We start from the raw sequence: 26,927 nt of genomic DNA on the forward strand, positions 1-26,927 counted from the left end.
ATAAAACTGTTTAGCGCCAATTTTCTTTTTTGCACTTTTTAAACGTTCCCGTTTTTTCCCCCCCTTGTTTCAAATAACGGAGGCGCCACATCTGGAGGACAGATGTGGGTCCCTGTGCGTATTCCCTCTCTCCTCTCTTTCACTCTCGGTGCAGCTCCTCTCTCTTTCATGCGCACACATAGCCTCCACACAAGTGCACACAGAGCTATCTATTCTATTTTATTTCTCCTCTATAGAAACGCGAGAGCGAGCGAGGCTGATCCTCTCGGTCTCACTCTCTCTCATTGGTGGACCACCCACACGGGGCCAATGCTTCGCCGTGCTGTACAGACGGCTCCAAATACAGAGGTGGGAAGGGTTCTTTTTTCTTCTCCCTCGTTTGACGGATGGTTTTAGCAGACTAACATTTACTTCAACGTCAAAACCATAACCTGCCCTTTTGTAAAAGAGTGACAGGGAGAAGGAGTCCGGATCTCTTTAGATAATGGAGGAGCCGTTCGCATTACGGCTCTATCTGTCTGTCTGGTCATCGCATAGTTTCTGTCTCTCAGCCTCCCACACAGGGTTTCCCTGGGGAAGCCATGTGCGGCATCCCGGAGCGGCGGTACTGTTCCATCGTAAGTCTCTCCCTGTCAGTCATAGATCACAGTCATTATGAGGCCCTTTGCCAACTCGGCAACAAATATATTTAGAGATACACAACTTCATGATTAAAAAAAAAAAAAAAATGTTATTAGTTAATACAATTACTTTGGAGTACCAGGCAGTGGACAATTAAACCCATATATGAATTGAAGAAAATAAAAAAGTGTAAAAGCATAAATTAGTATTTTAACCTCAATAATACCCCATTTTTTGATAACCATCTAAGGTGTTCTCCAGAAGTTCAGAGTGAAATGTAAGTATAATTTGCATTATATCACAGTGTGCAGTAAATTGAAGCCTTGCAATCAGTAGCCAGAGGCCCCATGTCTGTGGAGCTGAATTGACTCAATAACACAGTAATTGCACTTGTTTTAATTTCAAATTCCACTTCTCATATCCAAATTCAAAGTGGATAATTGATTTGTGTAATTTCTTGTCAGGCATACATCATTAAGCTGATATATCATGCCAAATCATGTATGCCTGCGTAATGTCAGGAGGCACAGACCAGGCATCAAAAAAACACGTGCATCTCCATGAGGAAAAAACATGTTAACGTAATATAAAAAAGAGTTAAACTCAAAGTATGCAGAAAAGTAATTTCCTTAAATTTGTGCATGTTTTTGTTTAGTTGAAATGATAACTCTCTAACTCCAAGTTAGTCCTAGATATTTTAATCCTAGAAATGAGGATATTTGTTTTTCTCCTAAAATTTTATTGCATACCAATGAGGTTTGACTCTGCAGTAATCATACAATGAATTACAGAAAACACAATTTAATAGCCTATGTTTTTGTTTAATTCATTAATTAACCTATAGTGTTAATACGTGTTTTTGTAAGCCTGTAGTGTACATTTACATTACATTACAGTGTGTGAATGTGGTTCAGCAGTGTTAAAATGTCCCCATGTGCTCCCTCAAGTGCAAATAAAAGCTGACTGACTGATACAATTAAAACAATTACAGCCTTAAATATGATAAAAAAATATAAAAATAAAAAAAAAGATCCTATTGGACCGAGCTCACTGTGGCTCCCCAGTAAACAAGCTCTCTCAGCCAAACGCCTTTGTGTGCCCTTGCTTAGCAATAGCTGTATACTCTCCTACAGTGCGTAACTAAGCGGCTATGCCTTTTATTTATCAGTGTAAACAAGTGTCTCTGCTGCTGCTTGTGTGTGCACCTTCCCTTCACTGTGTCTTCTTCACGCGCCTCCTCCTGCCCACCTCAGTGGCCACGGAGCCCACCGCGCCCCCCAGCATCCTGCCCACCGGCCCCCCCACAAAGAACCCCACCAGGGACCCCAGCAGGGAGGTGCCCCTCACCAGCCCGGGGATGTTGCTCAGCCACCCGACCAGCGTGTCCCACAAGCCCCGCAGGAAGGAGGGAGGGGGCGCGGCGGGAGCGAGAGAGGGGTCGTCGTCATCGCCCTCCACGAGGTCGTCACCGCCCTCTGTGAGATCGTCGTCGCGGGTCTCCGTGGTGTCCGGCGCCTGTGCGGGCCCAGCCTCAGCCTCAGCCTCTGGCTCTGGCTCTGGCTCTGGCTCTGGCTCTTCCTCAGGCTCTGGAGGTGACGGGGCGGAGGGGGAGGACGAGACGGGCTCTCTGTCCATCTCTGACCTCTCGTCTCTGTCCCTCCTCAGCCCGCCGCGCTGCTCGGGCTCCTTGGGGGCAGGGGGCCAGGCGTGGAAGTCCACCCCGCTCTCCCTCACCACCTGCTCTACCTTCTGCAGCAGCTCCTCCACACTCCTCCTCTCCGTTTCCTCCTGTTCCCCCTCTCCTCCTCCTCCTCCTCCTCCTCCTCCTCCTCTCCCTCTCTCCAGGGCATGGTAGTGGTCCCCGCATCTCTCCACCAGCTTCAGGAGGTCGCGGCGCTCCCTGCTGGTCACGTAGTCCTCCAGACTGAGCCCCTCGGACAGCCGGTCCATGTGAGTGAAGAGGAGCAGCGTGTGGCGTCCGACGGCCCCGGGCCCGAACACCGCCTCCAGGGCCTCCAGCCCCAGCAGCTCCACGGAGGCGGGCTGGTCCACGGGGACGCACAGCAGGAAGGCGTGGGGCCCGGGGGCCACCAGGGCCAGGCAGGAGCGGATCTGCTGCTGGATGTCCTCCGGGGAGAGCTCCGAGCGGAACCAGTCTGGCGTGTCCACCACGGTCAGCTGAGGAGACGTCAGGTAGAGAAGAGCAAACAGTAACACAACAGAATTGATTTGAGAGTTTGTTTAGCATGTGAATTGGATCCTTGATTTGTGAAAGACTGAGTATCAATTTAATTTAAATGTATTATGTATTTATTATAATTAATTTAAAATGAATTGTGAATCAGTCAGAACAAAGTGCTCTATGTCACTCTCTGCCTGTCTGTTGTTTTTGTATATAAGAAATGCAGTGGTGAAAATGATGCGAAAACACAGGACACTATAGGCAGCCATTAAGAGTAAAGTGCCTGAAAGACATGTCAAGGTCAAGGTAGTTCATTAGCTAAGGAAACAACCTACCTGTCTTCCAGCAACTGTCGCTGTTCTGCTCTCACAACCATGCGTTCCAGTTGCTCCCCCGGAGGCCTTGATCTCAAACGCCCGGCGCCCCAAGATGCTGTTCCCCGCGGCGCTCTTGCCCGCGCCAGTCTGCCCCAACAGCACCAGCCTCAGCTCAGGGCCCGCAGCCAGGGGTGGGGGCGAGGAGGAGGCAGGCGGAGCAGAGGCTGCACAAAACACACAACGCATGAGCAGAGGACCAAGCTCACCATTTCAGAACACTTTGATTGATTCAGTTCAGTTAGGTAATGGTGTGTTATGAATTTGAATGGAATTAATAGTGCTGTTGAGGACGAGTACCCACAGCCAAAGGACATGCTTAAATTATTACATTTCATTCTTGTGGGGGAAAGAAATAGAAAAGGTTCCTTGTATTTGTTTTAGTCTGCTACATATTTAATTTCATATGTCAAGATGATATGTCTAAAGTTTCACACATGATTATGAAAATGTTTTTTGCATAATTAACACAGACAAATAATTTAAACTCAAAAGGTGAGATTTATTTTAGTCTTAATTTTTTGCTAAAATCATTAGATTTCTGAGTATATGATTCTCCAACAAATGCAAGAGATCAGGCACATTTTAAAGTCTGTTCTACATAGAACAAGTCATATTTGAATAGACTACATCCTGTGACCCATGTTATGATTGCCAACACTTCTTATTAGATCCGTGTGTTGTGTATGCCATATTTTCACGTTATTTATCCAGAGGGATCATAACAGAACTGTAATAAAAAAAAGATCCGAGACTAAACATCCAACTACTTATAGCCACTTACTGCATATCCTGTTCAATCATGAAACAATGTCGCCATCTACTGGCTAGCCAGAGACATGGCATAGATCCATTAAACAGAAGTGCCTGCCAGAAGCAGAACAGGATATCGCATCACATGTTGCTTTAAGGAATGGATACAGAAGCCAGTCTGAGTATGGTAAATGAAAGGAAACATGCTGTTTCCATCCTCAGACATGGGGGAGACGAGGTGTCAAAACGAATGAACTTCATAAATCATCCTTTATGCTGTTTTGATTAATTTCATTATAACAAATCATGAGTCACAACCAACACAACTATATTCTCTATAGCATTTTAATCATCTAAGGATCATTGATGAATTCATTCTGGCAGTCACATTTGCTATAACATTTTAACAACTGACAGATGCTGTCCTTACCTCCATGTTGGGTTTCCTGCATCTCATCCTTCGCTCCTCCTCTCTGTAACACTGCCTCCATGGCCTCATCCTCCTCTCCTGCCTCTTGATGTCTCTCCTGCCTTCTCCACACCTCTGTTTGTGGAGAAGTTCGCTCATCATACTCTAGAACATTCTCCCGTTCCATTGTTGAACGTTCCAGCTAAATGAGAAGTTAAGTGGATGATTATTAAGAATTATTATTAAGCATAAGTGAACATTTTAATCACCTAAAAAGCTAATTTACTCACTCACTGGTTGTTTGGTAATAGTTGGAATTGGTTAGAGTTTAGCTCTGTTTCACTGGTGGCCATCCAATATCAAAGTTTGCTAGTAAAACTGATTCCAATTCAGTAAACTGATTTTCAATTCCAACACAATACCTTTGTAGGCTTTGTAGTGAATGCCCAAGCTGTCTTCCTCACCTGTTCCAGTAGGGCGGCAGACTAGTCTCCTTCTGTTGACAATTTCTGATGCCTCTCCAGAGAAATGCGCAAGAAAGAGGGAGAGACAGATAGAGCAAGATCAACAGACTGAGAAAGAGAGACAGCGAGAGAGAGACAGAGAAAGACAAACATGAGTCTATTCCATGCACATGACTCATCACATGGGAATGTTTTCTCCTACGCCATCATGAGTGCAGTAGAATCTAACTTCCACACGGATGTATTGCTCCATATTTGCTCCATAACACATCGTTACCATGGTCAACAGTGAGTGACACACCCACCAACTACAGTAACATTATGCCAAAGATAAGTAATTTCTTACAGTTGTAACTACTTAAAAGGCACATCAGGCAAACAGGGTGCAGGGTCCACACACTATGTCCTGGAGATTGTAAAGAGGCAGTTTCCAAAGCACCTTTTAAATGTCATTTTACCTGTTATCAAACGGCCTCTTGTTTCAAAGAGTGCTGTTCACTTCCTCTTCTTGCCTGAGCTCTTAGTACGCTGCCATCACAGGGAGCAGCAGCTGGGTTCCTCCCTTTCTCACATGACTGTATACGGTCAGAGTGCCTGTCTCTGCGGTGCTCAGAGGAGTGTCTCAAAAACCTCTCAGGAATGAAAACAGTGAACTACAAGGGCAGCTGAGCACCAGTGACTCACACAGGAAGCTACCGTCTATACATTTTTTCTCTCATCTTCCTCTTTCAAGACACTCCCTAAGACAGACTGGGCACCCAAACAAACACTGACTTCGCCAATTACCTTCCTGTATTTGCCGACATCTATTCTCTCTCTCTTTCTTTGAAAAAATAAAGGGGACATTCCGGGCGTGGACTGCTACTGGATTCTTTGGCACTGTGCCAAGACTAGGCTTGTTCAATCCAGGCTAGGCTACGCTAACAGAACTGACCACAGAAGAGGGGAGTGTCAAGCATGAGGATGCACTGCATATTGATAGAGCCGGAATGCTGACTATGCAGCAGGTACCTGAGCTATCCATTCTGTCTATGAAGTCATGTTAGCTACATCTGCAGCACATGGACATGCTGCCAGATAACCTAGAGATTAAACCTTCATGATGATGAGTGACAAAAACAACAGAGGGGCGTTCTTAACACTTTGTGTTTTTACTGTAAAACTAGAAATCACCACAATGTGCTTGACCGCACTTTCACTTTTTTTTTGAAAACCCATGCTTTTTCTCTCCTAATTTTACATTTTTTGCATGATTTTTTGGATCATACACATACAAAATACAATGAGAAACTACAGCTGAAAAAAGTGCTATATATTATCTTCATGGTACATTAACAAAAGCATAAAACTAGGTTGGACCCTGACCTGTTACATTTGAGTAAAAAATTATTATTTTTTGGACAAGACGGATGCTTTAAAATGAGGCAGTAACAAATACATCCACATCCACACTCAAACACATACAAATGTACATTAACAATCAAACAATGCATTTTCCACACAGAGACATAAGTGCTCACAGTCACACAAGCATAAAGTAACAGTAACACCTAATGAATTCAGACATAAAATTTCAAAGCGCTCTCTAAAATAGAAATTCCTGTTTTCCTTAAAAAATAACAATAAAAAATAACTAAGAATTTTTTTAAAATGCATTAAAAACATGTCAGTTTGTGGCAGGACACTACAAGTCCACCCTTTAAATTCCAAGGATGCTTTAATGTCTTTTCAAAGAGTCCTTTGACGGACGTCCTTCCTGTTGCGCAACAAAAGGAGGGATGATCCTCATAGTCCAGGCATGATGTAAGCTATGTTGTCCAGCGTCTTTGACTGTAATATTAGAGCACAGAAAAACACACATAATCAGTCACTCAAACCCCTTCAGAAACAAGCACAAACAATCAGATACATCTGCTTCCTTTCAAAAGTATCTCGGCCATAAATGCAGGAGTCCTCACCAGGACATTGCGCGGACAGCCGTTGAGCTGCGGGATCTGAGCTGTTAGACAGGTGAGGGGGCCGAGAGCACACAAGATGGAGTCCAGCAGCACAGACAGGCTTCCGGAAACTGCCACCATACCCTGGACACAAACAAACAAACACAAATAAATGAAATACAGGAATGTCTTGATACAGAATTGAAATGGTGAGTCAGCTAGGTGTCACTGTCTGACTACTAAACAGCACAATGCACTGCAAAATACTGTCACTATTTAATCCGGTCATAGACTGACCAGAATTGTCGACCAATTTGGTTGAAAACTGTGTTATACTAAGCCTTGTATTTCCATTTTAAACAAATGTAAAATATTCATCATGAATATTTGAGACTGTGGGAGGTTAGTTTTGTCCTCTTTCATTTCAGACTAGTGTATCAGGTAAACAAACAAATTCATATGATGCAAGAACCAATGGAAAGTTTCAGAAACTGAAAGGGGCTATGCTAAACGGAAGGAGCAACACCTGTAAACCTCAAAAAGTGCAGTTGGAAGAATGTACATATAAATATGTATTTATTAACAGCAAAGGTAGACTCACATAGATTGTTTCCTGGCTACCAATGCTGTTTTTGTCAGTTTGTTAAGTTGTGTATTGTCAGGAATCCCTGATCAATGTGACTGGTTAGGTTGGAACAATGATTTTAAATGTTAACGATATGTTTATACCCATCACCATGCTAGCATTGTAAATGAGTCTCAGTCGCTAGTGAACAGACTCTATTCACTTTGAGAATGAGTCTTGTTTGCCAAGCTAGTTTAATGTTGCCCTTTACGTTTTGATCCTACAGCTGTTCGTAACTCTTCCCCTGAGTAAAAGAATGTTACTACTTAGCAGCACAGTAAATGGAAAGGCACTCAAATGTGCATGCTTGCTTTTTATGCACTTCTCCCCTTAAAGCCTCTACCACCAAGCAAGTGCTTGCGACCTTAATGAGGGGACATCTGGTGTGGTTAGGTGGGTCCATGTTCTGGGTTGGCTACATGCCCTAATTTGGCAATTGATTATTTGATTTATTGTCTGTTTTACTCCCTATGAACCAAAAATGTGTTTTGAGTTTGTCACATCACAGCCCATGGTGTCATTAACCACTCTGAATCTGAATGAATAAAAAGTTTAAATAAAAAATAGTATCAACAAGCATGTCAGTGTTTCCCATTAATTTACTTGTTTGTGGGAGCCTGCTACAATATTGACCTTGACCGCCACACAATAATTTTCTCTGTTGAGATCAAATCCTTTCATTGTAGAGCTATGTGCACCTTCAAGCAGCCTCTCGTTGCCCCAATCTATCTTTCTATCTCTCTCTCTCTCTCAATCTCTCGATCTCTCTCGCTCGCTCCTTCTCTGCATGCATATAAATCAAAACATATGCACTGAGCACTGCATGTTTAGTTAGTAAAATCATGAAAATAGGAAGGGTATCTTATGCTCTCAAATTGTGTGGGCAGGTCTGCTGACTGTGCTTATATCACGGCTAAACAGTCATAGTTCCAACCATTCTCTAATCCAGCAAAATGCACTTTGAGCTCATCTAACCAATAACCACACAGGATATTATTGTTCATGCAGTATAGCTTCTGATGGTGAACTGGGTACGGGACTCTTTGTGCACACTGCTACTCTGTAGTTGCCTACAACAAAATGTTTATTGCGATATCAAACACTATCATCCTGTGGCCCATATCATGATTAGTGTTTACGGAAATGTTGACTGTAATACTGAAATGTTTTACTGTTATATTAAACACTTTAATTTCATCCCCCTGGCCTACAAGAGCCAAGAGCCATGTATAATATTGACCAGTGGTGTGTGTGTGTGTGTGTGTGTGAGTCCAGTGTCCTCAGTCTCACCTCGGTCTCCTGAAGCCGGTGACCAATGAGGGACAGCGACTCGCCCAGGAGCTGCAGGTGGGCTGCGGCGTCGATGGGGTCCACCTCAGGGACGCGTGCCGGCGACAGTGATGCTCCTATGGAGGCTCTCCCAGGAGACAAGCCTGCCGCTAGACCCTTACTGGAACCTGTCAATCATGTCATGTTGTTTAGACACCATCCAACATTGTGTATTGATCTCCTTTCAATGTCTATGTAATGTTTGTAATATGCTATAAAGTAATAGATAGACAAACATTTAAAGACTGCTAATTCAAATATAACCTTGAAATACAGCACTACATGGAACAACATCAGTCAGTTCTTCATGCGCTTGCTTGACCTGGACCTGTTCTGTAATGACATGGTAAGGCAAGTTTACCTTTACTTTTACTACCATCGGAGGCTGAACTCTTGCGCTTGACAGTGGTGGCCTCAGCTTTGTTCTGCTTATGCTGCAAGTATTGAGCTTTCTGCTTCCATACCTGCAGAGTGACGCATATTGCACAATGGAACATACAGTATTTCATGGAACATACAGTATTTCACAAATTCCATACAGTTCAGAGACGTACAATAGTATTCTGAGATGCCATTCTATGGAATAAAGAAAAGAGACTCAAGAAACGTAATTCTATAAATAAGCTGGCATGTCACTCACACACCGTCCTCCTCTACCATTTACTTCATGCAGAGAATCAAAACGATGAAAAGAGGAGTAAAGGAAAACAACAGACGGAGAGGAGAGATTTGAGGTGGAATATAAAGGACCTGTACAGTTGTCCAATCAAGAGACTCACCAATTTGTCCTTCTCCGGAAGTTGTTTCCACACCTCTGCAAGCTTTTTGCTCAGCTCGCCGAACACTGGCAAGAATAGTGACAGGACTTTTACTTTGACATTCCCTCACTGGGACTAAGAAGTGAAAACTCATCATAAATGGAATAAATATTCGGTCAAACATTTTTTGGATCAACCTTAAGGATATATACTATGCCAAAAAATGTTTTGTGTGTCTCATAATCAGACAAATCTAAAATGTATGAAGTACTTACCCAGTCCAGGCTGCTCGGCGTTGATGTTGACCCTGTATTCCTTACAAAATACCTGATATGCCGTCGTGTTTTTCTTTTTGGGCTGCTAAATAGAGAGATATTGAAAGGTACAGTAGATTAGTGCATGTCTGTCTCTCCACATACAGAACGTGAGCACAGGGGACGTGGGGACGTGGGGAAATGCCTCACCTTGTCTTTGTCATGTTTGTCCCGATCTTTCTCCTCTTTCTTTTTCTTCTTCTCGCTCGTTATGTCACTGCTGGTGTGGTGATGCGAGGGGACTGGGGTGGCTATGGGATACATCCCACCTGAAGTGCTGTGATTGGCTGCGCTATGGGAATGGGAGTGGCTTCTAGAGGGATCTGAGACCAGAAATTGTTATAAACAAGCTTAGTAACACATTTATAATGTCAATTCAACACATATACTATTGTCAATGCTCTAACCTTCATAGTGTTTACTCTAGAGGCCCTACTTTAAATGATGGACAAAGTGCAAAGTCTGTGAAAAAACAATGTTCTCATGAATGTGTTATAGCTATCGTGTGGCATGTGGGAGCATCGTCTGGAGTGAACTCACTTAAAATCTCATCCATGGTGTGAAAGTAGCAAATTGATTTTGCTTAGTTATTAAATCAGCTTTCGTCAGACTTTGCACTTTGTCCATGATTCAAATTAGGACCCCACGTGTCAGTAGCTGGATTTCCCGTCCATCTTATTAATGCACATTTCACTACTATTCCAAAATCATGAAAATGTGCTGATTACGGTAATGCACATTTCACTACTATTCCAAAGAGAAAACACTTCAAAATGAAAACACTTCAAATGCAGTCAATCTTCTGATGCGAATACCAAATTTGATTCAATAGAAGGGGGTGGATTACTGTAACTCTCGATGCACTTCAGTCAGTTGATTAAAGTTTATGAGATGAGTGACGAGAATTGAACATCACAAATAGCTTGGGGTCATAAAGTATTTCAACTCACCTGAGTGACCCTTCTTGCTACTGCTGCTTCCTTTACTATGCTTCTTCTCTTTTGAGCTTTTGTCTTTCTCCCTGTCCCTGTCCTTCTCTTTCTCCTTCTTTTTCTTGCTCTTTTTGCTCTTCTTCTTTTTCTTGGAGAGGTGGGTGTATGTGTCGTCGATGACCAACTCTCCCGCCTCCAGTTCGCCTCCTGAGGAGGAGCTGTCTCCCCCCAGTGAGCCCAGAGAGCTCCCATAATGCCCTGATGAAGAGATGGTGCAGAGGACGCCGCAAAGATATAACATACTGTACATGAAATATGGTGAAGCAAAATAACAAATTTCATGGAAAACCAGGTAAACAGAGGTAAAAAATCTAAAAGGAGATTTAGACAAATTAATCCAATTAATCCATTGAAAAAAATATACCTGTTCAGCTGTCATGCTTTCAGAACACTTAAACACATGAACTTTAAACCAAAACTCTACCAGACAGCCTGAAAACAAAAAGCTCACCCTCCACCTCCACCTCCTTGCCCACAACAGGCAGTGGCTCCAGGTTCTGTAGCTTCTTCTTGATGGGTTTAGGCTGCGATCCCCTGTCCCTGTCACGATCCTTCTCCTTCTTCCCACTGCTCTTCTTCATGGCAGACGAGGAGGACAAGGGCGACGTGAGGCCTGAGGAGGGGTTGGTGGACGAGGACGAGTGCGTGCCGGGGAAGGAAGGGAAGCTCTCAGACGCTGGCGCGTCCTTTTCTTTGGGCGAGAGGATGAGCTTCATTTTGAGCCCCTCCGCTTCCCGGAGCGTCAGGGGCTCCCCTCTCCCTCCACCACCACCACCGCCACCACCGCCACCGCCGCTGCCGGCGTGGAACAGCGATGACCGCGAGGAGGAGGACGAAGAGTGCGAGTGCTTCTTGGAGGAGGACCCAGCGGCAGACGATGACAACGTGCCGCCACCGGAGCGCTGGTGAGGAGGGTAGGAGTGTCCTCCTGACTTGGACGAGCCAGAGCCCCCTCCACCTCCACCACCGCCGCCGCCGCCGCCGCCGCCGCCACTGCCTCCCTCCCGCTTGCGCTCCTTGGACGAGTGGGAGGAATGTGAGGACGAGACGGGGTAGGAGGGCTTCCTGTGCAGATGGGGGCCAGGGTCCGAGCCGGTGGCCAGAGGGGAGGTGATGGCCTGGAGGAGGCCCATGGCCGTGTCCGTGGAGTGGGAGGAGTGATGCTGCGAGGAGGAGGAGAGGGGCGGCGAGCGATCCGATGACTTGCGCTTCTTCTTGTGGGGAGGAGGGCCTGAGCCATGGTGATCTGGAGAGTAAGAATGAGCAGGATGACTGAGTATCACTTAAGCGGTTATTTTCAGGCAGTGAAAAAGTCCTCTGTAGGGTCACGCCAAACTACCTCTGTAATAGTAGTCATCGCTTTTGTGTTTTTTCTTCTTTTTGTGCAAGTCTCCACCCAACAGGAACAGCTCTGAGTCCTACAGAGGGAGATATTATTATGAATAACAAAGTGCAATAGGCCTATAAAAAGATATTACTTGAAAAACACATTAAACTAAATTCTAACTACACTATAGAAGTCTAACATGCTACAGTATCATGGTTGGGGGATGGCATGTATGTGGAATTGTGCTTCGTTTACCCATCTCTTGAGTAACCCAACCGCTAAATGTTACCTTAGGACGTTTCTTTGAGGATTTGCGCACCTGCGCAGCGATTTCCTCTTCCTCTCGTAGAAGGTCTTTATAGGAGCGCCTCTTCTCCCGCTGGCTACGACCCGCCACCAAGCCAATGTCTCCTTCCATCAATGACACGTCTGGACAAGAAAGGTCTCAGTCAGAAGAAAACCTTGTGTAATCTTTAAGATATCTGTCTGTCTACATGCTGGTGTGAAATGTTGTAAAGGCTAGGTAACAAACAATACTTGCCCATAACTCCCTTCTTCTTGACCTCCTCGAAAGCCATAACTCACCCACTCTGCAAACTGCGAGGACAGTCAGACTCTGGGGGGATTCCAGTATTTTCCCTTGTGTTACAGATGTTTGAAAAAGTTAATTAACACGTTTGATGCTCCATATACAGTATACAAAGAGCTGTGTCCCTGTCAATAAAGTGACATTTCCCAAAACAGATAACAGCGGGCATTTGACTAGAGCCTATCATACGCCACCGCAAAATAAAACTTTTGACGCGCATCTGTAGCCTACCATCCGGAACGAAAGCCCGTGCACTGTTTAATTTGTCCACTTCTGGTTACATTTCCTTTTCAGGAAACGAATCTATCTTGTCTCGTAGAATATTGAAAAAAATGACATTACCCTGGCTGTCTATTACATTCAACATTGGGCTACAATTGCTGACGCCAAGAAGCTCCAAAACCTTATCGGTAATTGTGTGTTTGTTACAATAGAGTGATAAGGTCTGCGATGTTGCTGTCAAAATTGGGGCTTATTTTTGAAAGGGCATTTCCCGCCTACTTTCGAAAAGATACACAAACACACCCCCTTCACTTCAGCAGTATCCCATTCTCCCATCCTTCACCAAAGGAACTCTCCCGGCTGGCTCTGAGCGACAGTAGCACAGGCAATTTTGACAAGACAGCTCCTGGCTTCTGCGTATGCAGGCCCGATTCAGGATTAATTCAATATTTAGTTATGATATGCAAGTAATTTTATCTCCGTAATTTCTTTTCTATCAGAGACTGAAAGAATGCATGCACTTCACAGTCCCCGCAAACAGAAAAACAACGTAAATAGCCTCTCTAGTTACCTCCACTGGTCCCCGATAATCAAGCGGCGCCAGTCGCCATCTTTGAATTCTGTCAACAACAATGCAACAACCAGAGGAGGAGGGACCTAGAAGCTACTAAGGTTTACGGGCACAATGAGAGCTGTTTTTCTGAGTGTATAATTAATATCGGCATTCGGCAGTTAGACAAAGCGGATAAATATGACATACACATCCTGTTAAACAGGATGCGTGCAAAGCAACATAGAAACTTAAACGCACTGAAAATTGCAACATAATAACGTTTCAAAGGAAAACACCAAACGCCTTTCTTTTCCGTTTTTTATTCAGTGTTCACATCCATGTACAAAAGACATCTGTTTGTTTTACTATTAACAAATGGAATAAATCAAGGCAACAGAAAAAAGGCAACACAGATGTTGAGACAGTAAAACAGGATGTTGAGAAGTGATCTAGGGAACATGGTATTGAACAAAAAATAAATGGAGGGAATGTGGCTCCAGTATGTAAAAATTATATAATTTTAAAATGGTCAACAATGTCAAAGTTATCTCAATCAGAGATGCTCTCTCTATCTCTACCTCCCTCTCTCTCTCTCTCTCACACACACACACACACACACACACACACACACACACACACACACACACACACACACACTCACTCACTCACTCACTCACTCACTCACTCACTCACTCACTCACTCACTCACTCCACATCGTACCAATGTTATCCACTTGGTGACCTGTTCTACCTATCGCCTAAATTCTGTAGACTGAGTGATGTGAAGTTTGCCAACAGGTCTGTCACCTCATCCACCTTTGTGAAAAAAAGAGAGAGAAAGGAAGATTTGTATGCTTTATTCATACAGTAATACTTTGTTAATGCTGACTTTGTGTTCCTAGAGATGACTAGCAACAAACAAATAAGCATTTCTTATACATATGAAAATAAAGCAATACACACAAAATAGCCCACTTACGCAAACGTATTCATTCAGTTGTGAAAATCACAACGGAAGAGGGGGATTTACGACACAGGAAGAGGTTTCATGAAAATATTTCCTGTGATTAGCTAGGTTTCCATTCATCTCATTTGCCTATTTTAAGCAGATTTTAAGCTACTGTAAAGGGAGTTGAGCTTCCATGTCTGTCTGTGTCTGTGTCAGCAAGACAGCCACCAACAATTTTGAAGACATAGTTATTATTAAATTACATAACATTTGGCTGACGCTTTTTATTCCAGTTTAAAAAAATGGTATTCCTAACCTTGTTGGAGACTATATCTCCTACTGATTTCTCTGAAATTCAAACAAATGTTTACATGGAAAACACAAGTACATTTTTATGTGACCCCAAATAGAGTGGGGTAGCAACAGAGAGGAGGGGGAGAGATACCTGTTTCTTAGTGCGAGTATGCTGCAGTTGTGTTGAGATGTGCTCGAGCCTCTCTCTGTCCTCGCTTTGTCCCATCACGTTCAAGTACTCCCTCAGCATCTGAATGATCTGCACAGAGAGGGTGTTATGTTATTAATGTTAGTTAGAGTCAATCTAGAACCTCCATCTAGATCAGGTACAGTAGGAGGCTGGTATACCCTCATTCTACTTGTTGAGGGAAAATAACATGTATTATGATCCACTGCACATATAAGAAGGACAACCTCATACAATAGACCTGACAAGAGTTTGCCCCAGACCTCTGGAAGGTTCAGAGTCAGCAAATGTGCTTCACCTGTGTCACTTCCCCTCGTAGTGTCTCCAAACTCCGAGAGTCTCCATCCTGTAAGATGTTCAGTTTAGAGCGCGCTAAATGCAACGGGGTCCGTCCAGCACGGTCCAGAGCATCCACACGGGCGCCTAGGAAACACATTTTACTTGGTTAAGTGTTATGGCTGCTATCTACTAACTAATGTTTCACAATAAAATGAATAAATAAAATAAATAGAGGTCAAAACGTTGATATCAAAGTGCCTTTCCTGCTACATTGTTCTGCAATATTAGTTGTGTTCCTCAGCAACACCTAAACTTCTTCCATAAGGTCTCATTTATCTGAGAAATGACTATGGATGAATAAATGACTACTCTAGTGCTTCACTACTCACCTCCCCTCAGCAAAGTTGTGATGACAGGCACGTGATTGGTACAGGCCGCTGTGAGGACAGTTATATTCAGGTAAGTTCTGGGAAGTATTTGAATGTAATCTTACCCCCCCATCTACACAAACACACACAACACAACACAACACAACACAACACAACACAACACAACACAACACAACACAACTGCTCCAGTCATAGTGTGGTACTAGTTCTTATTAACAGGTAATAACAAATACTATGGCAGCATTGTAGCATGAGAGTGAATAATCGTTTCCCATTATGACGTTAAAATCTCTGCAGGCTTTACATTGCACACTTGTGCCTCTTCTAATGTCTGTTTAGCTTACCCAGGTGTAGTGGGGTGTTTCCAAGACTATCCCTCTGGTTTGGGTCCGCTCCATAGCTCAACAGCAGCTGGACTGAACCACCCAACAGATAAAAAGAAATGTGTTTTTTCATTGTTATTATCCAAGTCAACCATACTGTACATTCACCACATTTTACACAATAAACCACCAGTGTAAAGTATCAGGTTAAGACATCCTGTTTTACTCCATCTTCCCATTGTCCCTGACCAAAACTACATCAACACGTTTGGCCTAAGCCATGCTTAGCACAAGCAATTGACATACTCCAAAACATAATGTACACCGTTACACTTACCAATAGTCTCATTTCCATTGCAAGAAGAGAAATGTAAGGCTGTTCTACCCTTGTCATCTGCTGCACAGGGATCAATGTCCTCCTCCAGAAGCCGACGCACTGGTTGACATATGGAGACAATTGGTTATACAAAGCATTACTGGTATTTCATACAGACATATTACCATCAGACAAATTTGGTCTCTCACCTGTGTCTATGTCATTTCCATTTGCAGCTTCTCTGAGCCTCCTCACAGCTGAGGAAAGCGATGACAGAGATTAGGTTAGACAAGTGGTGCTGCCAAAACGCTCTGCTGGCCACGATGATGACGGGCCATGTTTTGCATGAACCACTGACTACTCTTTTGTTATGTGCCTAAAAGTGTCCTCTGATCACAGTAACCAATGGCATTACCTAGCTCATGTAAGGCCCCATTCAGACAGCAACAACATTTTAGTAACAGTAAAACATTACGCTACGACTTTTAAAAGGCGTGATTATTACCATGCATGTATGTGCACATTACATTAAGTATGATTGTGACATCCACTCTGGACAGCTGTAGAAATTCAGCATTAATCAACAGTCTTAACTTACCATATAAATCTTTCCCTATCGGCCCCACATTCCGCCGGACTCTGATATGGCGTCTGGCTCGACTCCCTGTCACTTTCCCCGCTTTGCTTCCGACTACCGTTGAGGCGCCAGCTCGACCTGGTTCCCAAAGCAACTGTAAATAGCGGAGTTCTTGCTCGGCTGTCGTTCCAGTCCGATTCAGCCTCAGTGATTTGTCCCCAAAACCAGTGATACCAAATCCGGCGGTAGCTCCCTCGGCTACCCCCGTCTCGTTCGGTCCTTCTTCAGTGTCTTTAGATTGTCCAGTTCCGATTGTATACTCGCCTTCAGAGCTTGACCGCTCGTCGTCGGAAAAGGTTGCAACAATTGGACTCCACCCGTCCATCTTCAGGACATTTGCTAAATCTAGTCACTGTTCTACAATAACGAGCGTCTACTGAAGATGATCTCACGTTAAATGCATTTGATGACAGCAATTTTCAACACGCTTGAACAAGCATCTCTCGTCTGACTGCACACATTTGGCATCTACCAACAGTTGCGAATGAGGAAACAACTACATCTCCCGTGCCATTTCGGCTCAAATATTTGAGTGCAATTACAAGTGTTGTCCTTCGCAGTAAGATCCAACATGTCCTCTGTTTCACAGGAACGCATCATAGACCTAGAAGAAACGCATCCGCCCAGTACAAAACTTCGTTGTAGACATAGCACGAGAGGAACCAATGGAATCTAACGATACTCATATGTCATCTTCCAATGACAAGGGGGTAGGCAGGGGAGACGCATGCGACCCTGTACTTGAAAACATTTGGGGCACGGCGATTTGATCATGGACAAAACATACAAATTACTCCATAAATATTTCGTGACTCCTATTAAGAATACAGTCCAATATGCAGAATTGAAGTTGGCCTACGCATTTAAAGAGATATTACCCATATTACGCTGTTTAGGCCTACATATTTCTGCGTCAATCCTGTGAGTGCATGCTTTAAATGTATTTTACTTTGATAATCAGAGGATTGTTTTTGGTAATGTACAGATAGCCTACAGAATTACAAAAAGTCTTCAGTGTGACTTTCGTTATACCTTAAATAAAGTTTAATAGTGACTGATGCAGATAGAGCTTTGGGTTATGCTGAAAATATTAAACATTATGAACATTTAAAAAACAAAAAGTACCAATAATGCAATAATGATTTTTTCCCATATGAACAGTCATTATATATAATAGGCTATAGTAACATACACAAAATGCATCTTACAACGTAAACATTCATCCTCTTAGAGGAAAAAGGGAAATAAAGGAGGTAGAGGAGTTCTAGACTTGTCCCAGATCTTTGGTTCTATCTGGACATTTTATCAAAGGCCATCTAAGTTCATGGCAGATGTGACTGCTGCTCCAGTGTGTGGTAAGGACTGGGGAAGTTGTGGATTTTCTCTCAGAACCTCAGTGTCCTGAAGGTCAGGCATAAGCCCCGCATCACGTGCATGTTGCCATAATTGCTGATTGCCCACAATCCCTTGCTTTTTGAGGTAGCTCTGTCGACAGAAGAGAGGAGGCTTCTGGCTTGTCAGAGAGAATCGGAAACAGGATTCTGGGGGAGAAAAGGTAGAGCACAACAGTCACAAAAGGAATAATACAACGAGTCTGCAGAACACAAACAACACATATTATACAACAAAACCCAGTTTAATTAGTGTGAAGAATGACATTATGCCAGCATGATCAGACCTGCATAGAATGTCCGGAGGTCCCTTTGGAAACAGTGCTCTAGGAAGCGCCGCAGTGGCTGGCTGTGAGAGATTGGCTGGTCCCACTCTGTCAGGAAGTCTTCGATCATGTGGTGTATTGCCTTAGGGCGTGGTAGGGGCCAGCCGACGGGACGCAGGCGCATGTCCTTCTCTATGAATCGTGTGAAGGAAATCAAATATTTCAATGTATTCATTTATATTCAGTCTTTTATAAATGCATATACAATGCAGTTGTACAGTGTTTCATAAAGGTGCTTACAGTTGTCAGTATGTGTACTGTTAGTCTTCCCAAAGGAAGTTCCTGTACTAAATCACAGTGTGAAGAGCTATGAGTAGGGTTTATTTTAAGGTAACAGATGCATAATCCTTAATGTTTTACAAACCTCTGCAATCCGTTTAAAACTGTGAAATATGATCATAGGCAGTCTAGCCCTCAAAAAGGGCTGACAGAAATCCTAGATTACGTATGTCCAAGTACAAGCAGTTTCAAATAACAACATTAATTTAAGCCTGAATCCTTGATACATGGGCATAAAGCAGATCTGAGAAATCCCTGTCCCGCCTTTAGCTTTAGCTCACCAGTGGGTAGTCTGTCGTAGTAATACAGAACCGGGTGAAGGAAGCTGGACCTCCAGGCCCGTGTCCACTCGGACTCTGCCCGGCCTGGCCCCAGGGTGTCTGTTCGGTTCAGGCCATACTGCAGCACCAGAACCAGCAGGCCTCTCTTTGGGACGTGATGGCCTGAGAGAGCAGGCAGCTGTGACAGGGCCTGAACAGGGAACTCCTCCAGATACTCACAGTACGATCTTATCAGAGAAGAAGAAACCAAACACACATCACCATTACATGAATACTAAATGAAAGCAGCATGCCTACAGTATAATCTCTCTAAATGTACACTGAGAGACTGACAGCCCTGTTATTTCCATCTGAACACAACATTTACATTTATTCATTTAGCAGACGCTTTTATCCAGAGCAACTTACAGCAAGAGAATAGCACTCAAGCTACAGTGCATAGGAGACCTTGACTAGAAATTACTGCAGCATCTGTCAATACTACACTAGAGGATAGTAATGACATTACAAGTACTAGTCCAAGTGTGGTAGGAGGAGAAAGTTGCAGAAGAAGGAGGTAGAGGGGAAAAAGAAACATTCACGGCAAGTGCGTATGTGGTGAGTCAGGTTGTCAGATGCACTAGGTGTCGGGGCTTTCAAGAGGTTTTTTTTAATAAGCCTATGATACTATGATACTATGTTGCTGAAAGACAGGAAGTCTAACAGGAAATGCAAAGAGTCTTCACAACCTCCTCTTACCCATGCAGTAATACTACATCCCCCAGCACTCCAAACATTTGGTAAGGTCCAGATGCTTCATTAACCCTTTTCAGCAGCCAAGAGAGCAGCTGACTGGTTGGGAGCTTGGTGGTAGGCCAAGCATTGCCATGGTAACGTTGCTCTAGAACTCTGTGGACTGCACGCGCTGAAACACAGCAGAACCAGAGGGGAGGTACAGTATGGTACAATGAACATTATCTGTGTTTCACTCCGGCTCAAACAGTGACCAGAAAACAATCTGACCTCCATACCGTACTCTTACCATATAGAATGCCTCAGCTAAATGAGTAAAACTATAGGACTTTCAATAGGACATCGGTAAATGAACCCTTTTTTATGAATGTAAAAACTGTTTCTCATTAATGTAAAACAAACAGAGATTGAGTCAGAATGTCTCGTTTAAAAGATACCTGTGTAGCGGAAGCCATGCACAAATCCTCCAGCAGACATGCGGTAGTCAAGGGAGTGGCCAGCTGTCCCCAGCACGAACATGTTGGGGGTTCCCCTGCCCTCGTACCAAGCTGTGACCGCTGGTAACCGCCCTCTGGCACTTTTACTGTGCACAGGACGTGCTGAGCTAGACATTTAATTAAAAAAGAGAGATACCGGGTATTCTGAAGAACGTTTTTGTTGTGATTCTATGCAATGCATGATTTACATTTGAATACACTTCAACGATGTCACCAGAGGGACTTTTTTGCTTGTATATGAAAATCAAATCTCACCCATCAAAAATTGAGAAATTGAAGCGGAATCCAAGGCAGCGGATCACCCGGTCATAAGGCTGACGAAGGGAGAAGTTGTCGCTGTGGTAACCCGGCAGGTTTTCTGCTTTGACCTTTGCGCTGCGGTTCCTAGAGCTGTCGTCCAGAAGTTCGGCCAGCGTGAGGTACAGCTGACCTCTCCCCTGGCCCTCCTTCGCCCCGGCCTTCTTCCTCTTGTCTCCCGATCTCCTCCTTCCATTCCCCCTTTCTCGTCTCACGATGGCAATGTCCTCCAGGCTTCCCTCCACCAGGCCATCCAGGGACTTGAGCTGGTATGTGTCCAGCAGCTCATTGTTTACAGCCCTGAAGAGAATATGGGCCACACACACACACACACACACACACACACACACACACACACACACACAGACACACACAGAAACACACAGACACACACACACACACACACACACACACACACACACACACACACACACACACACACACACACACACACACACACACACACACACACACACACACACACACACAGCATCAGTGATCAGCACAACAGCTACAGGGCCGACAGGAAAAATGCCTGACGGGAAGATATAAACATGCTGATAAAAAGCAGGAAAATAAAGAGAAGATGTGAGCATTTGGACTAGAAATAACATGCTTCAGATATGTCAAAGAAATATGCTGTGATTCCAATCCAGGTTTTGTGTTGTAGTCTTTTCCAGTTTATGTAACCATATTATGAATGTATGTATAGCATGTTAATAAAAAAAATCTCTTTAACAATGTACTGTCATGATTGTAAATATGGCTACAGCTATTAATATCCAATACAACCAAAACAGAGATCAAGCTGTCAGTTCTCACCTAAGGTCTCCAACATAATGCGTCTGCCAGGCTAGTCTCACAGGGTTTGGGCTGTACAGATGCACACGACTCGCTCTGCTCATGATGCTCTGAGCAGTCTCAAAAGCCGCATTGCCCTTGCCAAGGATCAGGACAGCTTGGTCCCTGTACTCCTCAGGATCCACAGGAATTGACTCATAACCTTCCACCAGATCTGACCCCTCAAAGTTCACCTGCTGAGGTACCCACAAACCAGTGGACATCAACAGAACACTGTGGATAAGAGAGAGAAGAATATGTGGAACAAAACCATTTCTCATTTCATCTCTTCAAAGGACAGCTTAAATAGGAGAACACAAAGCAATGTATTTACTTATCCAATGTATACAGCCTACAGTTAGCACATTACACACAACGTCTGTGTAGATAGTACAGTTAGCCAAAGTTTCTGCTTGCGGGAACATGGCGCCTGAGGTCATTTATGTGATTCACACTGAATTTCATCTCTATCCTTAGACTGGACATATGCCCTTAGGTTCAAGATCCATACAACTCAATCACTGATGCACAAAACTGCATGCTTTCCTTCTGTCTTACAACTACTATGTTCAAAAGCCTCTGTTTAATAACTAAATACAAATGGAAAAGAAAGTGTCATTAACCACATGACATCTATACTAGATACGCACACATACCTGCATCTGTAGACAGATCCGTGCTGATCAGTCAGGCTGTACCCTCTTTTACGGCTCAGATCAGTGGCCCGGATCTTTCCAACGTCCACTCCATACCGCACCTTAAGTCCCAGTTCTTTCACATACGTGGAGAGATAGCGGGGAAAGTCATCTGCGTCTGGGTACAGTTGACGACTGATTCGTTGAAACAGCAAGTCTGGCCTGTCGCTCAGCAGAGAGTTCCAGTCGTGGCGCAGATTGAACTCTCTGTTCCTCCTCCCCGTGTAAATTTTGTTGATGCTGATGAGTTTTCTATGTCGTGGATATCTACAAACATAATGTGCAAAATTAAGTGTAGGGTACGCAATACACATTAAAGTTTTTTTTAAAAAGCTTTTCTAATGTAATGGCAGACTACTGACCCCACAACCAGGTTATTTTAAACACTGAATGAACTCAAACCAACTTAGGACATTTTTTGCAAGAGTATTTTCCATGAATCAAAAGCCACGCACACATTGAAAAAGCTCCCAGGGCCTGTGTTCCTTTCCAGAATTATGTAGTCCCTTCCACTTTTCTCCAGGAAGTAGCCCATCTGAAGCCCTGCCGGTCCACCACCCAGAACACAGTAGTCATGGTGATGATGGGTGCTGTTGGGACCCAGCTGGTCCTTGGGGTTAACGTTACAGCTGATGAGTGTGAAAAGAAAAGGCAGGAAAGGAAAGAGGTCCATCTGATCTAAGGAGAGACATGGGAGACAGGGTGATGTACATGGATATGGTGATGCACGTAGCTAAATGGACCGACCACTGTCAGTCACCAAATATTGTAGCCTACAATAGTGTTTTCACCATATAGTCATTTGATTAGGCTACCATTCCTCCACAGAATATAACATACAAAATACAGAATGGCCAAATTAACCAGATGTTACAGAGACTTCTCTATAGACACACGAGGTATTCCAATAAGAAAACAAGCGCTAACATGTTGTTTATAGGTGCCTGGTAGAGGGCCCTGAGGATATGGATCCACGCGCTGTGCTTCGAACAGCACCCAACTCCGATGTTGGACTCCGGGGTGGCATCATCACTACCCCCGCTAATTTCCCGCAGCAGAGCGATATCTCTAGAGAAGAAAAGACTCTTCAGATATGTTACTTACCTACCGACGGAAAAGGTCCCGATCCAGAGCTAAGGCAAGAAATTAATGTGTCAGAGACGCCCACTAAGCCCTACATTTTCCCGATGTTATTCCGATTTTGTAACTGCATGAAACAGCTGGAACTGGACCTCTCAAATCACAGAACTCCGCTTGCCGTCAACCCAGATGACCAATCAGAGGGCGTCATATGTAAAAAGAGGCGTGGCTACATTCGATTACTTTGCAGCCTCTATTTTCATAAGATAACTTAACAGGTTATGATTAGGCTATACTACTAGTTGTGTTAACACCCCGAGGGATGATCTTACTGCGCTGTAGTATGTTATTATTTCGAACGAATAAACCCTTAGAATAATAGCATTGAACATTGTTTACATTTGTAATATTGGTGGGTACTAAAATAGCCTTATGTTTCTTCAAGTAGATTTCTGCTTGCTTTGTTAAGGAATGTATTTTCAGTTAGAGAGAAAAACATTGTTTAACCTGGGAAGAGGAGGGAGATCTTTAGAATTCTTCATACCTAAGTCAAATTTCAGTGTGATTGTTTTTGTAAATGAACTTGAGTAAACTATGCCTAGGCTAAAGTTTTAATGTTATAATAGTTTAATGTAATATTAAACACTAGTGTAGCTTTAGCCCTCCAGTTGTGTTGAAACACTGACAAAGCAGAAACAGCTGTCCTGACTGCTGATCCATAACATTAGATGGAGGAATAATGAATCCCTGTGTCACGATCTAGTACACTTTTGCACAAGTCACTGTAACAAAAATATGCCTGGTCATGGTAAACTGAGGCAAGCTGGATATGGGAAATGAGTCAACAATCTCTGTTCCTCTTGTTTCTCAACACAGCGCCAGGATATAAAAGGAGTACTGAGAGCCAAAGAGCCAAACACTTCAGAACTCAAACTGAGGATAGAAGAGGTTCTTGACTACTTCATTCACAGATACACCAATTCAAGGTACAGTACATCTTGGTATGAATTTAATTATAATATATAAAACAGTGTGTTGTCATGGCCTGTTTTTAATTTAAAAACAAATCTTTTGAAGACATGGAGCTGAAGAGTAGTCGCAGAGATGACACCAAAATCACTGACAGGTAAGGGAGCACCACAAGCTTTCCAGTTTTGACGTTGCTTTTTCATTCACATTCATGGCTCAGCCCTGCTAAAGTCTTCTTCTCCCCTCAGGGATGACTAAAATAGCCACTATGGGCCTGTTTCCTGCACACGGAGCCTGGTCCTACACTAAAAGCTTTTTCTCAATACAGAATCTTTATTGAAATTCTCTTTTATAGTCCAGCAGGCTTAATCCATAAATGGGAAACTGGCCCTAGGCTATGTATCATTTCGAAGATCTTACCACATAGATTAGTCTATGTAATTTTCTTATCAAATAATATGTCGTGTTCTTGATATATCTTTTGGATAATTTTTAAGTAGGCAACTTCTAACTTCTGCCGACCTTCTTTTTGACTCTATAACATGGTCAATTTGGTTCTAGGCTACCAGTAATGTTGATGAAAGTTTCTGTTTTGTTCCCTTGCAGTGACCTGTCAGAGCAGATTAAAGCAGTGACCAAAGACAGTCACATTCGAGCTGAGAACACGGAGTTGATGCTAAGCTACCAGAAGGGAGAGATCACACTCCCACAGTATCAGGTGACTGACTGCCTGCTCTCTGTAATACTAATGAAGTCAACAAATGAAGTGGATGAATTAGACTAATCCTGATTCCATGTCAGATGAATGCTCAGCTGTTATATTAATTATGGCACAATGAGTCAATCTCACAAACAATGTCAACAGAAAGAAACTGAAAAAGGCAGAGATATTATACTCTCAGGCTGTGATACATGACAGTAAACCAGATAATTACATGTCCAGGTACCAACAAAGAATGATCATATTTACCCAACACCAAGTAAAAAAAATATTTCCCTGTTTGTTCACAGCTCCTGCTCTGCTCCTTGTATGAGGTTTATCGTGCACTGGAGGATGAGCTGGACAGGAGTTCCTCCCACCCGAGCGTGGCTCCAATCTACTTTCCCCAGGAGCTGGCCCGACTGGAGACCCTGGAGGAGGATCTGGAGCACTTCTTTGGACCCCACTGGCGCAAAAGGATAACTGTGCCTGCCGCAACACAAAGATATGTCCAGAGGCTCAGAGAGGTATGCAGCAGTATAGGCATTTTAAAATGTTAAAGGATACAAAGAGTATTTATTCATCTACTTTCCTATTACCTAAAACTGTCATCAAAAATCATCAAAATGACTTATCTCAATACAGATTGGTAAACATAATCCTAGACTCCTGGTGTCCCACGCATACACCCGTTACCTGGGTGACCTGTCTGGTGGTCAGGTCTTGGGGCGCATTACCCAGAAGTCTCTGGGGCTGACCAATAAGGAGGGCCTGTCCTTCTTTTCCTTCCCGGCAGTGCCGAGCCCCAACCGCTTCAAGCAGCTCTACCGCAGTCGCATGAACAGCATCGAGCTGACCGAAGACGAGCGGCAGGAGGTGCTGGCCGAGGCCGTCCTGGCCTTCGAGGCCAACATCGAGGTGAGCGGAACAGACACCAATTGCAGTTTCGGTTCCCACGTTGAGAACCTCACCGCAGGCCAGGGCCCGGTTCTCTGGAAATGAACTTATACCCATGGTTGTGAGTGAGAAGAGGCTGTTTTAGCTGCCTAGCAACAAACTCATTCTCTCCATACTTCCTAGTATTCCAGCTCAACCCAGAGGGCTTGAACAGGGCGAGGAACAGTGAACAGGGCAGAGGAGTACATTAGTAAACAATGTCAGGAAAGATGTAGGAGCGCACAGGCTTACAGGCAGAAACATTTCTTGCCTTTTTTCTGAAATAGGCAATCATGCCAAATAGGAAGGGAAAAGAGGAATCATAAATGTCTATGTAAGCATGTTCCACAAATGTGACTCAAAGAGGCTTTCGCTCGGGAGGAATCAGTGATCAGACATTAATTGGAGTTTGCTGTTTTTTTCGCCCCTCTTCATCAGATGTTTGATGACCTTCAGAAAATTTTGAGTCTCACCAAGGACACAGGTATGATTTCTAGTTCTCTTCATATTTCTCCCCATGATAATCTTAAAACAATTAAAATATAATTAAAATAATCAACACTTTGAATATAGCCTCATGAATCTAGCCAATTTATTTACCATGAACCCATGGTTACTCTTACTTTTTCAGGGGTGTTGAAGGACGCTTCTACAACCACCCATCAAAAGACCCTGTGCAATCCTGTCTTACAGTTCACCGCGGGTGTATGTGTTGCCTTGGCAACAATTGGAATGGGAATGTATGCATTTTGAGTGTCTGTGCTGAATGCGTGTCTACCAGTACCATGTACCTTTGTGCTGCCATTGCTTTGAATATATTGGTTGCACATCCTCGGCAAGGCAAGTTAACATAAAATAATTGCATAGATGTTATATAAATTCATCTACCAGTATGACATTTTCACTCATGCTATTAACCCAGTAGTACCATTGAAAGTTAGACTACTACCAACATTAACTTCTGATACCTGAAGTATGCAAACATATCAACTGTACATTTGTATTGTAAATGTATATAAACTTGTAAATTAGTCAATAAAATTGAAACGGCATTGTGATGCATCACTGTCATAATTTACAT

General features: G+C 43.5%; 5 protein-coding genes across 10 annotated transcripts; 1 reads left to right on the forward strand and 4 right to left on the reverse strand.

The window, feature by feature from the left end:
* Positions 1-777: 777 nt before the first annotated feature.
* On the reverse strand, positions 778-5,426 carry si:dkeyp-69e1.8 (uncharacterized protein LOC100001340 homolog). The gene is made up of 5 exons (XM_062532077.1): positions 5,262-5,426; positions 4,804-4,911; positions 4,361-4,541; positions 3,139-3,344; positions 778-2,799 (listed from the first exon to the last, which is right to left on the reverse strand). Exons 3-5 carry the CDS (start codon positions 4,524-4,526, stop codon positions 1,834-1,836), a joined length of 1,338 nt encoding a protein of 445 aa, XP_062388061.1. The 5' UTR covers positions 4,527-4,541; positions 4,804-4,911; positions 5,262-5,426; the 3' UTR covers positions 778-1,833.
* Positions 5,427-6,017: 591 nt separating this feature from the next.
* hmgxb4a (HMG box domain containing 4a) lies at positions 6,018-13,587 on the reverse strand. 3 transcript variants are annotated; one of them, XM_062532080.1, is made up of 13 exons: positions 13,468-13,587; positions 12,627-12,724; positions 12,405-12,514; positions 12,098-12,176; positions 11,210-12,004; positions 10,717-10,956; positions 9,917-10,089; positions 9,728-9,812; positions 9,474-9,538; positions 9,056-9,158; positions 8,656-8,822; positions 6,762-6,884; positions 6,018-6,633 (listed from the first exon to the last, which is right to left on the reverse strand). In XM_062532080.1, exons 2-13 carry the CDS (start codon positions 12,661-12,663, stop codon positions 6,589-6,591), a joined length of 2,022 nt encoding a protein of 673 aa, XP_062388064.1. In that variant the 5' UTR covers positions 12,664-12,724; positions 13,468-13,587; the 3' UTR covers positions 6,018-6,588. The 3 variants fall into 3 exon arrangements, with proteins under 3 accessions (XP_062388064.1, XP_062388063.1, XP_062388062.1); XM_062532079.1 differs by having other exon boundaries at positions 9,728-9,809; positions 12,375-12,514; XM_062532078.1 differs by having other exon boundaries at positions 12,375-12,514.
* A 166-nt stretch (positions 13,588-13,753) lies between these two features.
* On the reverse strand, positions 13,754-17,351 carry ankrd54 (ankyrin repeat domain 54). Of its 2 annotated transcripts, XR_009938632.1 has the most exons (9): positions 16,785-17,351; positions 16,396-16,443; positions 16,208-16,306; positions 15,892-15,963; positions 15,548-15,595; positions 15,178-15,302; positions 14,844-14,951; positions 14,140-14,265; positions 13,754-14,103 (listed from the first exon to the last, which is right to left on the reverse strand). XR_009938632.1 is itself a non-coding variant. In XM_062532082.1 (8 exons), exons 1-8 carry the CDS (start codon positions 17,146-17,148, stop codon positions 14,197-14,199), a joined length of 933 nt encoding a protein of 310 aa, XP_062388066.1. In that variant the 5' UTR covers positions 17,149-17,351; the 3' UTR covers positions 13,754-14,196. The 2 variants fall into 2 exon arrangements, 1 of the variants encoding a protein (XP_062388066.1); XM_062532082.1 differs by having other exon boundaries at positions 13,754-14,265.
* A 495-nt stretch (positions 17,352-17,846) lies between these two features.
* On the reverse strand, positions 17,847-25,268 carry foxred2 (FAD-dependent oxidoreductase domain containing 2). Of its 3 annotated transcripts, none has more exons than XM_062532086.1 (10): positions 25,181-25,268; positions 22,617-22,839; positions 22,123-22,428; positions 21,449-21,700; positions 20,585-20,926; positions 20,270-20,436; positions 19,839-20,004; positions 19,101-19,327; positions 18,502-18,672; positions 17,847-18,364 (listed from the first exon to the last, which is right to left on the reverse strand). In XM_062532086.1, the coding sequence occupies exons 2-10, from the start codon at positions 22,832-22,834 to the stop codon at positions 18,129-18,131; spliced, it is 2,085 nt and encodes a 694-aa protein (XP_062388070.1). In that variant the 5' UTR covers positions 22,835-22,839; positions 25,181-25,268; the 3' UTR covers positions 17,847-18,128. The 3 variants fall into 3 exon arrangements, with proteins under 3 accessions (XP_062388070.1, XP_062388069.1, XP_062388068.1); XM_062532085.1 differs by lacking the exon at positions 25,181-25,268 and adding an exon at positions 23,270-23,409; XM_062532084.1 differs by lacking the exon at positions 25,181-25,268 and adding an exon at positions 23,266-23,409.
* hmox1a (heme oxygenase 1a) lies at positions 24,137-26,898 on the forward strand. The gene is made up of 7 exons (XM_062532087.1): positions 24,137-24,227; positions 24,319-24,367; positions 24,817-24,928; positions 25,222-25,437; positions 25,556-25,828; positions 26,285-26,330; positions 26,478-26,898. The coding sequence occupies exons 2-7, from the start codon at positions 24,321-24,323 to the stop codon at positions 26,597-26,599; spliced, it is 816 nt and encodes a 271-aa protein (XP_062388071.1). The 5' UTR covers positions 24,137-24,227; positions 24,319-24,320; the 3' UTR covers positions 26,600-26,898.
* Positions 26,899-26,927: the final 29 nt, after the last annotated feature.

This window comes from Sardina pilchardus, chromosome 3 (assembly GCF_963854185.1).
Source record: "Sardina pilchardus chromosome 3, fSarPil1.1, whole genome shotgun sequence".
In the NCBI taxonomy this organism is placed as follows: domain Eukaryota; kingdom Metazoa; phylum Chordata; class Actinopteri; order Clupeiformes; family Clupeidae; genus Sardina; species Sardina pilchardus.

Bases quoted from the DNA above. Each gene is read 5' to 3' on its own strand.
- si:dkeyp-69e1.8 (XM_062532077.1), bottom strand. From the start codon at position 4,526: ATGGAACGGGAGAATGTTCTAGAGTATGATGAGCGAACTTCTCCACAA. The intron at 3,345-4,360 runs GTAAGGACAGCA...TGTTTTGTGCAG, and splicing joins GCAGGAAACCCAACATGGAG to CCTCTGCTCCGCCTGCCTCC. The intron at 2,800-3,138 runs GTAGGTTGTTTC...ACGTCTCCTCAG, and splicing joins CGACAGTTGCTGGAAGACAG to CTGACCGTGGTGGACACGCC.
- hmgxb4a (XM_062532078.1), bottom strand. From the start codon at position 12,663: ATGGCTTTCGAGGAGGTCAAGAAGAAGGGAGTTATGG. The intron at 12,177-12,374 runs GTAACATTTAGC...CTCCCTCTGTAG, and splicing joins CCTCAAAGAAACGTCCTAAG to GACTCAGAGCTGTTCCTGTT. The intron at 9,813-9,916 runs GTGAGGCATTTC...CTCTCTATTTAG, and splicing joins ACAAACATGACAAAGACAAG to CAGCCCAAAAAGAAAAACAC.
- ankrd54 (XM_062532082.1), bottom strand. From the start codon at position 17,148: ATGGACGGGTGGAGTCCAATTGTTGCAACCTTTTCCGACGACGAGCGG. The intron at 16,444-16,784 runs GTAAGTTAAGAC...CGCTTTCCTCAG, and splicing joins GATAGGGAAAGATTTATATG to CTGTGAGGAGGCTCAGAGAA. The intron at 14,952-15,177 runs GTGAAGCACATT...CTCTCTGTGCAG, and splicing joins TACGAGGGGAAGTGACACAG to ATCATTCAGATGCTGAGGGA.
- foxred2 (XM_062532086.1), bottom strand. From the start codon at position 22,834: ATGGACCTCTTTCCTTTCCTGCCTTTTCTTTTCACACTCATCAGCTGT. The intron at 22,429-22,616 runs GTGCGTGGCTTT...TTATGTTTGTAG, and splicing joins CCTGGGAGCTTTTTCAATGT to ATATCCACGACATAGAAAAC. The intron at 18,365-18,501 runs GTCTGATCATGC...TTTCTCCCCCAG, and splicing joins CCTCCGGACATTCTATGCAG to AATCCTGTTTCCGATTCTCT.
- hmox1a (XM_062532087.1), top strand. From the start codon at position 24,321: ATGGAGCTGAAGAGTAGTCGCAGAGATGACACCAAAATCACTGACAG. The intron at 25,438-25,555 runs GTATGCAGCAGT...ATCTCAATACAG, and splicing joins ATGTCCAGAGGCTCAGAGAG to ATTGGTAAACATAATCCTAG. The intron at 26,331-26,477 runs GTATGATTTCTA...TTACTTTTTCAG, and splicing joins GAGTCTCACCAAGGACACAG to GGGTGTTGAAGGACGCTTCT.